At 45.1% G+C, this 12,887-nt stretch overlaps 1 protein-coding gene across 1 annotated transcript; it reads left to right on the plus strand.

The window, feature by feature from the left end:
• Positions 1 to 9,660: 9,660 nt before the first annotated feature.
• LOC125552822 (cation/calcium exchanger 4) lies at positions 9,661 to 11,948 on the plus strand. The gene has a single exon (XM_048716511.1). It carries the CDS (start codon positions 9,845 to 9,847, stop codon positions 11,753 to 11,755), a length of 1,911 nt encoding a protein of 636 aa, XP_048572468.1. The 5' UTR covers positions 9,661 to 9,844; the 3' UTR covers positions 11,756 to 11,948.
• The last annotated feature ends 939 nt before the right edge of the window (positions 11,949 to 12,887 follow it).

Raw genomic sequence — 12,887 nt, forward strand, 5'->3', positions numbered from 1 at the left:
AAGCAGAATAAGATGCATAAAGGATAAAACATCACATGCAATCAATATAAGTGATATGATATGGCCATCATCATCTTGTGCCTTCGATCTCCATCTCCAAAGCACTGTTATGATCACCATCGTCACCGGGGCGACACCTTGATCTCCATCGTAGCATCATTGTCGTCTCGCCAACTATTGCTTCTACGACTATCGCTACCGCTTAGTGATAAAGTAATGCAATTATAGGGCGATTGCATTGCATACAATAAAGTGACAACCATATGGCTCCTGCCAGTTGCTGATAACTCCGTTACAAAACATGATCATCTCATACAATAAATATAGCATCATGTCTTGACCATATCACATCACAACATGCCCTGCAAAAACAAGTTAGACGTCCTCTACTTTGTTGTTGCAAGTTTTACGTGGCTGCTACGGGCTGAGCAAGAACCGTTCTTACCTATGCATCAAAACCACAACGATAGTTCGTCAAGTTAGTGATGTTTTAACCTTCTCAAGGACCGGGCATAACCACACTCGGTTCAACTAAAGTTGGAGAAACTGACACCCGCCAGCCACCTGTGTGCAAAGCACATTGGCAGAACCAGTCTCGCGTAAGCGTATGCGTAATGTCGGTCCGGTCCACTTCATCCAACAATACCGCCGAACCAAAGTATGACATGCTGGTAAGCAGTATGACTTGTATCGCCCACAACTCACTTGTGTTCTACTCGTGCATATAACATCTACGCATAAACCTGGCTCGGATGCCACTGTTGGGGAACATAGTAATTTAAGAAAAAATCCTACGCACACGCAAGATCATGGTGACGTCCCGCGAACTCACGATCTAGTAGAGCTCGGGGAAGAGTTTTGTCAGCATGACGGCGTGGTCTCGATGTCAATGAAGCTACCAACGCAGGGCTTTGCCTAAGCACCGCTACGATATAACCGAGGTGCATTATAATGGAGGGGGCACCGCACACGGCTAAGAAATCAACAGATCAAATGTTGTGTCTTTGGGGTGCCCCCTACCCCCGTATATAAAGGGGGAGGAGGAGAGGGCCGGCCAAGGGAGAGGCACGCCCAAGGAGGGGCAATCCTACTCCAAGATTCGATCGGTATGTTACTTGCCCGAGATTCGATCGTCGGTATCTCAATACCCAGTTCAATCTCGTTACCGGCAAGTCTCTTTACTCATTCTGTAATGTATCATCCCGTAACTAACTCATTAGTTGCATTGCTTGCAAGGCTTATAGTGATGTGCATTACCAGAGGGCCCAAATATACATCTCCGACAATCGGAGTGACAAATCCTATTCTTGATCTATGCCAACTCCACGAACACCATTGGAGACACATGTAGAGCACCTTTATAATCACCTAGTTACGTTGTGACGTTTGGTAGCACACAAAGTGTTCCTCCGGTATTTGGGAGTTGCACAATCTCATAGTCATAGGAACATGTATAAGTCATGAAAAAGCAATAGCAGTAAACTTAAACGATCAAGTGCTAAGCTAACGAAATAGGTCAAGTCAATCACATCATTCTCCTAATGATGTGATCCCGTTGATCAAATGACAACTCATGTCTATGGCTAGGAAACTCAACCATCTTCGATCAACGAGCTAGTCAAGTAGTGGCATACTAGTGACACTATGTTTGTCTATGTATTCACACATGTATTATGTTTCCGGTTAATACAATTCTAGCATGAATAATAAAAAATTATCATGATATAAGGAAATAAATAATAACTTTATTATTGCCTATAGGACATATTTCCTTCACATATAGGATAGCATGCATGGGATAGTAGTGCTTCGTCGGTGAAAAAATAAAACTAAATTTAACATTTTGCATTTGACTTGTTTTTTTCTTTTGCACAGGCCAAAATGCTGAAGTGTTTCCCCTAAAAATTTGCAGGTAGGATTTGGATGTGACAATAAACACATTCATTTTCTACAATTTTTTATATTTTTAAAATTCATTTTTGACACGCAGGAGCATGTGCTCCCGAGAGCCAAATTGAATATCTGCAAAATTTCTCCCATATGATCACTCGACGGTACTAGAGTACTGACAGCTGAGCGATCAAGCGTTATCAATTCAGCACCGCTTCATTCTGTGGTTGGATGGTTAGAGGGACAGTGATATCTTTAGCCCAGCAGGGTTTAAGTCATAGTGCTCACATTATTCTTGGATTTATTTTAGAATTTCCGGCTATGCGCTTCCAGTAGAAAAGGACGTTAGGGATAGGATGAGTGTATGCGCGTATGTATGAGCGCTTTGCGTCTCTAATGTGTTAAAAAAAACACCGCTTCATCAACTAAGAATATACTACTCCCTTCAATCCAAATAAACAGCCAAGAACTACGCCAAATCCTCCTCCCGCGATGTAATCATCGCCAAACATGTCCTTCCCTTTATCCCAAACAATTTTTAACGCCATTTCATTGGTAGTATACTGTGCGAGATTAGCTTTGTTCACATAGTAATTTAACCGGCGGTCCTTCCAAGGATCAGCAGGTACTATATACTGTGGCCTTTTATTCTGTCAACGAATCATGTAAAGCTGCCTGCGCCATGAGACCGCCGGAGCGCTTTGATGAGCTCGCCACGACGCCCCAGCCACCCCCACCCGTATCGTCGGAGCTCCGGGACTGGGGTAACCTCCCGGACTTGGTGCTCACCGACGTCCTCGACCGCCTCTTCCCATGCCTCCGCTCGCTCTCCGCCTTCGCCGGGACCTGCCCGCCATGGCGGCGCTTCTTCCTCTCCACCGTCGCCCCGCGCATCCCGCCTCTCATGCTCAGAGCCACAAGGTACTCCGACCAGTCCGCCCGCCTGATCGGCCTCTCCCCTGCCCTGATCGGCGACCCCGTGGCCGTGCCACTGCCCGCCTTCTCATCCAAGCTCCTCTCCGCGTCCCGCGGCCACCTCATCCTCCTCAAAAGGGGGTATGGCGGAGACCGCAGCACGCTCCTTGTCGTCGACGCCTTCACCGGCGCCGAGCGCCTCGCCGTCCCGCTGCCTAACGGCTTCGCTTACCACTACGCATCCCTCACCCCAACCCACCTGCTGCTCTTCCACACCCGCGACCACAGATTCGACTCACTCCGCTTCCCGACCCTAAACCCCGACCCTCAATGGACGACCCACCGCCTTCCCCGTGGTGCCTCCTTCCTCTCAACCGTGATCGAGTTCCATGGCCGCGTCCTCGGCATCACCGACCGAGTGGAGCTGTTAGAGTTTCGCCTCCATGTTGTCAACGCTCCACGCCTTTCGTGTCATGCGGTCCGGTTGCTGCCCACGACCGGCCTCCCGGACCCGGACGCCGCCGCCACGTTCGACCGTTTACGGTACGGGCCCCGCCTGGTAGCCGCCGGCGAGCGGCTGCTCCTCCTGCTGATTATGACAGATCCTCCGACCCCCCTCGAGACCCGCACGGGAATCGGGCCGAGAGTGCAGAAGGTGAGCGTGCATGCCCTCAACATGGCAACGATGACGTGGGAGGAGCAGCACGACATCGGGGAGTACAGCTTGTTCGTGGATTGCCCCGGGAGAAGCTCGATGGCGTGCGCCGATGCGGCACGCTGCGGGGTGGTGGCCAACCGAGTCTACTTCCTCGTGTCGCCCATGTATTACGACTTCGGAAGACAGCCGCCGTTCCACGCGTTTGCACCAGGGTCCGGCCGCGACAAGTGCTATGATTCGCCGTGGTCTGCGCTCATCTCCCATGACCGTGACTGCCCGCCGTTACACATTTGGGTCTACCCGAGCCTCTTCTATCAATCATGTGCATCACTATTTATCAAATTAGAGGATACCTCAAACATTGCCGCGAGAACCGATTATTGCAATATACTTTGAGTTATTTAATCGTATGAAACATAAATAGTTAAATTGATAACATATGAACTAAAATTTTACATATACATTGTATATTGTATTTTATATATATTGTGTATTTAGAATATTGTTGCAATATAAGTGACATAATATAATTAAAAACCCGGTTTCATGCATGTTGAATGGAGTTTTGATGAGGTGGCATGCATGATGAGATGGGATTTGTGCATGAGATAAGGCTGGTCATAGTGGGGAGTAACTTATACTAGTGTCATGCATATGACACTAGTCTAAGTTACTACCTTCATAGTGCAAAGTATCTTAGTAGTAGTGTCATAGATTGTTTCATTTATTGCCTTATAGACTCATTCTACCTCGAGAAGCGCTATGTTACAGTAACATATTAGAGCAAGTACAATAGAGCTGAGTCAGCGGGCTATAAGGAATAAACTAGTATATTTATGCTTAGTTGGAGAAAAGAGAAGAGGAGAGAGAAGGTAAGCAGGCTCTTCGTGAAGAGCCAGCTCTAGCACGTGCTCCTAGGCACTTTGTGAGAATGAAATGTGGGCCACATAATAAAAAAGTAGTACACTCTTTTAATCTACTATTGTACATGTTGGCTATAAGATGGACTCTAGATGACATGTCACTGGCTTATAGCCAGCAGCTGGCTATACTATTAACCATGCTCTTATGTTACTCCAAACACCTCTCTCATTAAATACTTGCCACATAAACAAAAAAAAATTAGGGTGTGTTAAGTTACTACTTAAGTTACCCCCACTATGGCTAGCCTAAACTAACATTTTTTTTCATGTGCGCATTAAGTGGGGCCTTTGATGAGATGGCATATACACGTGTTAAGATAACAAAAATAGTGAAGATCAACTATGTATGTACATATATATCGGATCCATTATTTCATTGTGAACTAGAGGAGGCAGTGCCATGGTTCAGGCATGAATTATCAAATTCTTGTTATATAAGCAATCCAAACTTCTTAAAAAAACATACACATGCAAGTGTTCAGTACTACTCCCTCCGTTCCTAAATATAAGTCTTTCTAGTGATTTCACTAGGTGGATTACATATGAAGTAAAATAAATAAATCTACACTTAAAATACATCTATATACATCTGTATGTGGTTCATAATGAAATCTTTACAAAGACTTGTATTTAAAAATGGATGGAGTAATAAAGATGCATACACCACGTCTCTCTTTCACTCTCGACAATTGCAGTGTTCAGCGATGGTCGAGTGTCATCAGTTCAAGCGATTTTCAAATCCAAAGACTGGGTCAGTTGCGCGGTCACACTCATGATCGATCAGCGCGTTAATTAAGTATTAGTCCGGCCGAATCTGCCTCGCGCGCGACGTAATCATCGCCTCTCTTTGTCTAATCAACCCCACTAGACGATCATATGCACCGCATTAGTATCATAGTTTTAAATAGCCGGCTATAGCTGTTTGAGAATGTTGCCGCTAAATGATTTCATGTACAATTTGTCGCTATAGCCCCGCTATAGCTGTTTTTAAGGGTCGCCGCTAAATACTATAGCCCGTTATTTAAAACATTGATTAGTATACGTGGAGCTCGTCCCTCGTGACCTGGCCGCCGTTCCCCACTAATCAAATCACCTCATTTCGATCTTTCCCTTACGATTTTAAACCCCTTTTTTACACGAATTTTGGCCGTATCCGGATAATTTACCGAACATCGTAGTACATGGACCGTGAGGAATCATCAAATATGTACTCGCTGTATATATCTCAATCCGATGGTGCGTTCGAAGATCCTTTCCGGCATATTCACCTGCGCTCCGTGCGCGATGGCTATCGGCTCGCGTCAACGACGAGATTTGATCCCCAGGATCATGCGCCAGAGCGTACGCGAGCTAGTGCGTTGGAATGGTAACACTGACTGGACAATTTGCTCTTTCTTAATTATGGAGTGCATATATAGGTCATGGATCTGCCTAAAGCAGTGGCGTTGTAAATGATGTGCTGTACAAACATTGACCTGGCTTGTTGTTTATCGCCCGAATGTTCTACAACACTTCATGGGCCGTGCATCGTGGTTTGTTAATCCAAAGTATGGAGCCGGGTGGTCATCAGTAATCACATGGCACCGCTGTTGTTTTCCTTGCAGTACGTGGAAGGAAGTTAAGGAAGCGATCAACCACTGCTGTGTGTCGTCTCCAGCTTCACTTCACTGATAAGATGTTTTTTTGCAACAACTTTGTGTACAAGACGAGGACAGTCGCTAGAAATTAATCAAGGACGACAAAATCACTCGAAAAATAATTCGCTTAGGACCCATCATTTTCAACTTTAAAGCATCTGCTAGGGACAGCAAGGGTGAGGCCATTTCTGCTTCATGTCGGCTGTTGTTATTTTGCAACAATGCTTTTGAAGTGGAGAATATTCGTGCAATAATGAGGAATGTCGCTAGCCCTTCAATGGTCCAGTCCTCCTGTTTGTAGTGTAGTCGGACTCGATGGGTGCTCCCTCTTCTATGCGGATGCTTCTCTCGACAAATCGCCATATCTGGTCAACGGAATTAAGAACCACATGCTAGAACGGGAGTTTAAACCAATTAAGATAGCCAGGTCTCAAGATATGATTTCACATTGTCTCGCTAATTGCGCTCGCACGGCTCATACCACCGCCTGTTGGTTGCAGCGAGGCCCCCCTTTCACCCATGATCTTGTTTTAGCATATTGTAACCATGTTGATATGCAATAAAACTTCCCGATCACCCCCAAACACCACCACGGCAGAGCAGGGCAATCAAATCAAGGTCCTTGCCGAGGCGGTTGCCGTTGTGCACCTACAGTAAAGCATTATCAAATGTAAATTCAAACTTGGTGTTAATCTTCTAACATAAGTATAATTTGCTAAAACTGATTTGTTTTTTATGCCAGTGATTTGATTCACAGATTGAAGCAAAGATTATTTTTTCGAGTGGTCTGATTCACAGGTGAAACATGATTAGTTGGCTTCTTAAGTTTCATGTCTTCGGAGCAAAACTTGAGATGATTAAATCTGTTTTCTCTCCACTTTCAACTATTTGTATGATGGATCTAAACTCTTAAGGAGGATGGGGAGTGCTCAATTTTATTTGCTCTTACCAAATACTTTGCTAGACAAAAATCTCCACAACTTATACAGCAAAGTAAACCTCCCATGGTTGAAACCCACTCAAGAAAATTACTATATCACGTGACGACCCCTCCCCCCCAAGGGGGCTATAGATTCTCTGACATACGTCACCTGCCTTTATAATGGCTGATGTGTGGGTCTGGCAACAAGCTGGCCCACAATTCCCATGTCACAGAAGAGAAAATTGCTCTCACGTCTAGTAATTGTCATTCTGGTAGATAAAAGATTACCATGTTAACAAAATATTTGCCATGGAACAATAGAAAAAGTTTTCGCGGGTGTCCAGAAAATGACATGGTACAACGGAAGAAGAAAAATGCCATGCCACACTAGAATATGCCACATATTTTTTGATAACTTCCATGCTACTTGGAGAAGTTGGCATGCTCTAGAGCTTGCAGATAGAGGTATCATTCAATCCAAGGGTGGATGGAGCTAAGGTTCGCGTCCTTCGCTCTAGGAGGCTCAAACGAGCGAATGATACACCCACATGAATTGCCGCATGTCACCAAGTTGAGATTCGCATGCGGGATCGGACGCACCACAAAGGTTCACTAAAAAAGCCTTCTCAGAGCATGTTCGCTCTATAACATTTCTAAACAACTCGCTTTTTTTCAGACGAGCTAGCGATCAGTTTTGTGTCTTACTCCCTAGCTTTGTCCTAAGTCAAACCACTTTAGCTTGAGCAAGTCTATCAATAAATATATCAACATTGACAACACAAAATTAGTTCCATTAGATTCATTATTAAAAAAGAATGATATTGTAGAACTTACCAAAAGACAAGTTGATTCACACCCTATTTCTGAGAGTAAACACCATCTCATCATGCATGTGCATTTGCGGCATAAATATGGAAATGTATTTAGAAATAAGTAGGTCTAATTGTATAAAATTTACATCAGAAAACTCTCCCACCCATTTATTTTTCAAAACTGTTTTGGCCAAATCGTAAGTGGGTTTTTCTTTTAGTGTTAGCTGAAAGTGGTTGTACATGAAACTGTATGGTCATCAGCCACGTAAAATTGGTGAAAAGCAACTCAAGAAGTAGGGTGTCACCATGGGGACCTCCTAATTGGCGCTTTAGCACCGGTTAGGGGATGTGGCGCTCGTGTGGTTCGCTTGCCACGCACGCCTCAGTGGCCCACTGACAGTTGACAGCGAGGAGTTGAATGCTGATGTGGCATTGACCATTGACTTTTAAACCACATGAATTATAAGAAAAGAAAAGATTTAAAAAAATTGCAAGAAGGGCAAAGTTTGTAAATTCAAAAATATTCAAGGATATTTAAAAAAGTTCACAAACTTCAATAAAATTCACACATTTAAAAAACATATATTTTGAAAAAAGTTCATAAAATTAGAAAAAAGTTCATCAATTTTTAAAAAGTTTAGAAATTTTAAATAAAGTACTGTAATTTCCTTTAAAATAATAAAATTCGAAAAAGGTTAATTGACTTTGAAAAAAATCACAAATTTGACAAAATGCAGCGAATTTGAAAAAAGTTCATGCATAAAACCAGAACAAAAACCCATAAGAAAGTTTAGGCAAAAGAATTTGAAAGAGAAATCATAAAAAAATGGAAAAGGGAAAAAGAAATAAGAAAAGAAAAGAACCAAATAAACCGCCCAAAAACCGGCCTAAAAAGGACAGGAAAAAAAATGTGGGAAGACAAAGACTGCCGTTACAGTGGTAAACTGCCCAGGCCATTTCGGTCGGCGGTGTGCGCCGCGTAGATCGAACGTGCCATGGCCTCGAAAAACTTGCAACTTCGAAAATAATGCATCACATATAAAAATGTCTGTACCATTTAAAAAGTTGTTCCTAACCCTTAAAAATATTCCTACATATAAAGATGTCCATGAAAATGTAAAAATAATCGCCTAAATTTTGAAAAATGTTTATTGCATGTAAAAGGAAATATTCGTATACCAAAATTGGCAGATTACAAAAGTTCATCAATTTGAAGAAGAAACAATGAAGGAAAAGAAGGTAAAAACCAGTAAATAAAAAGAGAGATAAGAAAAAGACCGAACTAAATCTTCCCAAAATTGGTGGAAGGTTTCCGAAGCGAGTACCATGTTTCGAAAACTGCTTGGGTACAAACGCTCTATTGAGATGGCCCACCGTGAGGAATGTCATAGTCCAGAGCTCCATACATTGTGCATCCTATTTGCCCCTCATTGCGTCGCACTATCGACGCTTCACACAGAGTTGGCGAGAGAGTGATCTAACTGGGTCGCCCCGTTAAGGTGTTCCACCGATCCCGATTTTGGGAACCTTCTAGGTGGTTTCTCACCCAGTCCAGGTGCCTTTTTTCGTTTCCCCCTATTTTTTAAATTGCCTTTTTTATTTTTAAAAAGTTTAATGTTAAAAAAGTTAGAAATTCAAAAATGTCTGGAATTTCCAAAAAAGTTAGTTTTTTTGATAAATCTCCAAAAGAGTTATTTTTTCTAAAAAATAGTATTTATAAAAAAAATACTTTTTTTTGAGACAATCCAAAAAAGTTAGGTTTTTTTTTGAGAAAGTTCAAAAAGTTAGTGTTTCTAAAAGCCGAGGCGGCTCTGTCAGGAAACGGGTAGCCCAAGGAGATCGAGGCCTAATCCAATCCGGCCCACTTAACAACGACCGTTCCGTTTGCTTCTTGGCGCGGCACGCGACCGGGGCAACACGCCGTCTCCTTCCCCACATCGTCGTCAATCCCCAATTCCCAAACCACGCGCTCCGACGACCAAACCCTAACCCCGGATCCCCCGGAAGCACGCCAAATTCCCCAACCCTCCCCTCAGATTCGGCATGCCAGCCGCCCGAAACTCCAGCCCGTGACCTCGCCGTACACGATGGCCTCGCGGCCGCCGCATCCCCGCCGGATTAGGCCCATCGCCGCGGCCTCCCTGGTGCTGTTCCTCCTCTTCCTCTACACCCGCCCGGATGGGAACCGTCCGCGGCTCCCGGGCTCCGATTCGCGCCCGCTCCGCCGCGGGCTCCTCTCCGGCGCCGATCCCGCCAGCCCCGCCGCGTCCAGAGGCGGGAACCTCTCGGAGGTCACCGGCCTGAACGGCGAGCAGCTGGAGAACCCCTCCACCGCGTGCGCCGGCATCGCGCGCCACGAGGGTTTCGGGTCCCAGTGCGAGTTCCTCCGAGCGCACCCGCAGTGCAGCTCCGGCGGGTTCGTCGACTACCTGGATTTCTTTTACTGTCGGTGCGAGAGGTTCAGGCTGCTTGGCTATGCCGTCCTGGCCGTGTGCCTGGCGGCGCTGTTCTACATGCTCGGTAACACGGCCGCGGACTACTTCTGCTGCAGCCTCGAGAAGATGTCCGCCCTGCTGCGGCTCCCGCCGACCGTGGCTGGTGTTACCTTGCTCCCCTTTGGTAATGGTGCTCCTGATGTGTTTGCCAGTATTGCAGCGTTTATGGGGTCTGGCGCCGGGGATGTGGGGCTGAACAGCGTGCTGGGCGGAGCGGTGTTTGTTACCTGCGTTGTTGTTGGGGCAGTGTCATTGTCCGTCGCGGAGAAGAATGTGCAGATTGATTGGAGGTGCTTTGTGAGGGATGTTGGATTCTTCCTGATCACTTTGGTGGCACTGTCTATTATGTTGATTGTCGGGAAGGTGACCGTTTGGGGAGCTATGCTGTTTGTATCGATTTATGTGGTTTATGCATTTGTGGTGGCCGCAAATGAGTTATTAAGGAAGCACGCACGGATGCTGAAGTTTGATGTAGTCACACCATTGCTTCCTGTGAGGGGAAGTATCTTCTCACACGGGCTAGAGGAGGATGATTCTGTGTACAGTTCACTTCTTGAGGAGGATACAAGTGATGAGGCGGCCCAGGTAAACACATCATTGCCGCAGTGGATGTGGGCTTCTCATGTGGCTATCTACTCAAATCAGGGGAGAGATGGTTCGCCTGACAGGCCTTTGTGGGGTTGGAATGAAGAAGGCAGAGTGGATACGTCCACGCTTAACTACTCCAAAATGTTTCTGTTTTTGGAGCTACCCTTGACAATACCAAGAAAGTTGACGATTCCAATAGTTGAGGAAGACCGCTGGTCACAAGAATATGCTGTTGCCAGTGCTGGCTTGGCACCTCTACTCTTAGCATTTCTGTGGAACAGCCAGGATGGAGTATCCACGGGTGCCAGGGTAGCAGCATATGTGATAGCTGGTATTTTTGGGATTGCACTTGCAGGTCTTGCTTTTACATTCACCAGTCCCGACCGCCCTCCAAGGAGATACTTACTCCCATGGGTGTTTGGAGGGTTTGTGATGAGCATCGTTTGGTTCTACATCATTGCCAATGAGCTGGTTGCACTGTTGGTTGCATTTGGGGTGATACTTGGGATTAATCCTTCAATCCTTGGCTTAACGGTGCTAGCATGGGGCAATTCGATGGGTGACTTGATGTCAAATGTGGCCTTGGCAATGAATGGAGGAGACGGTGTACAGATTGCTATGTCTGGCTGTTATGCAGGGCCTATGTTCAACACACTTGCCGGCTTAGGAATATCAATGCTGCTTGGAGCTTGGTCAACAGCACCCAACTCTTACGTTCTTCCACAGGACCGCTCTCTTATTTACACGATGAGCTTCCTGGTTGCTGGATTGGTCTGGGCGCTTGTCACGCTGCCACGGAGCGGCATGCGGCCTAACAAGACGCTTGGGGTTGGCCTCATTGCTCTTTACTCAGTTTTCCTTTTCATTAGAGTAAGCAGTGCTATGGGGATATTGCCACTCCCGGGCTTGAATTAGTTGTTTGTGTCTATTGTACATGAATGTTGTTTATACAAATGAAATGAGTTCCTCTGTTCTGTTGTTGTCATGCCTCAAATTTAGTTGTAGGCTGTCAGGTGTTGGAGACAATAAACCAGAGCTTGCCTGCAACTGGTGTACTTATCTGTAAACTTATCACCTTGCATGCTGATAGCAATAATTTTATACTTCAGATGTTGACTTACCTAAGGTACAAAAATAACACTGTACTCCATTTCTGCGCAGCAGTGTGACCTTTTGGTTTAGTTGCTGTAGAGGCGGTGCTTCTGCGTGAGGGCGCGATCTGTTTTGCAGGCTATTTGACAGAAGTATAGTGACCTGTATTCATGTTAGCTTATCTAGTACTCCCTTCCAAAATAATTGTCGTGGTTTTAGTTCAAACTTTAAAATTTAAGTTGTTGTAGAGGCGGTGCTTCTGCGTGAGGGCGCGATCTGTTTTGCAGGCTATTTGACAGAAGCATAGTGACCTGTATTCATGTTAGCTTGTTATCTAGTACTCCCTTCCAAAATAATTGTCGTGGTTTTAGTTCAAACTTTAAAATTTAAAGTAAAACCATAACACTTATTTTGGATCGGAGGAAGTACTCCATAAGATGGTCCCTCGAGGCTATTTGTCCAGCAAACTGGCACTCTCCCTTGTTTAAAGAGTACCGGCATCAGGTCATGTTAGCTTGTCATGCAGAGGATGTTTTCCCGCTTTGCTGCATGAGAAGGCTTTGCACGATTTTCGCTGTGCGCCTGAAAGCCCTTAGGCCCTGCTTGGATTGAGTGTAAAATGTGTGCTCCACGGTATTTTAACTCAAGTTTGAACTAAATACTGGGCATCACACAAAAACACATCCAGTCCAAACAGGGTCTTACTAGTCGTTCATCAGCGTGCAGAATCTATATTTAATAATATGGTTGCATGCTTCATTTTGATGCATAGGTCGGGGATCCTCCTTTACAAAAAAAATCTAAATTAACCGGAGGACGGGGCACGCCTCGGCACGACGCTTGGCTCACTGTAATAGTTGAAATGCCTAATATGTTTTTCTTGGGAAGAACACAGCCAACACAAGATTACGTCGGTGCCTGTCATTTCCATTAAGAGAGAAAGGGGTCAGATACA

Source organism: Triticum urartu, chromosome 4, assembly GCF_003073215.2.
Source record: "Triticum urartu cultivar G1812 chromosome 4, Tu2.1, whole genome shotgun sequence".
In the NCBI taxonomy this organism is placed as follows: domain Eukaryota; kingdom Viridiplantae; phylum Streptophyta; class Magnoliopsida; order Poales; family Poaceae; genus Triticum; species Triticum urartu.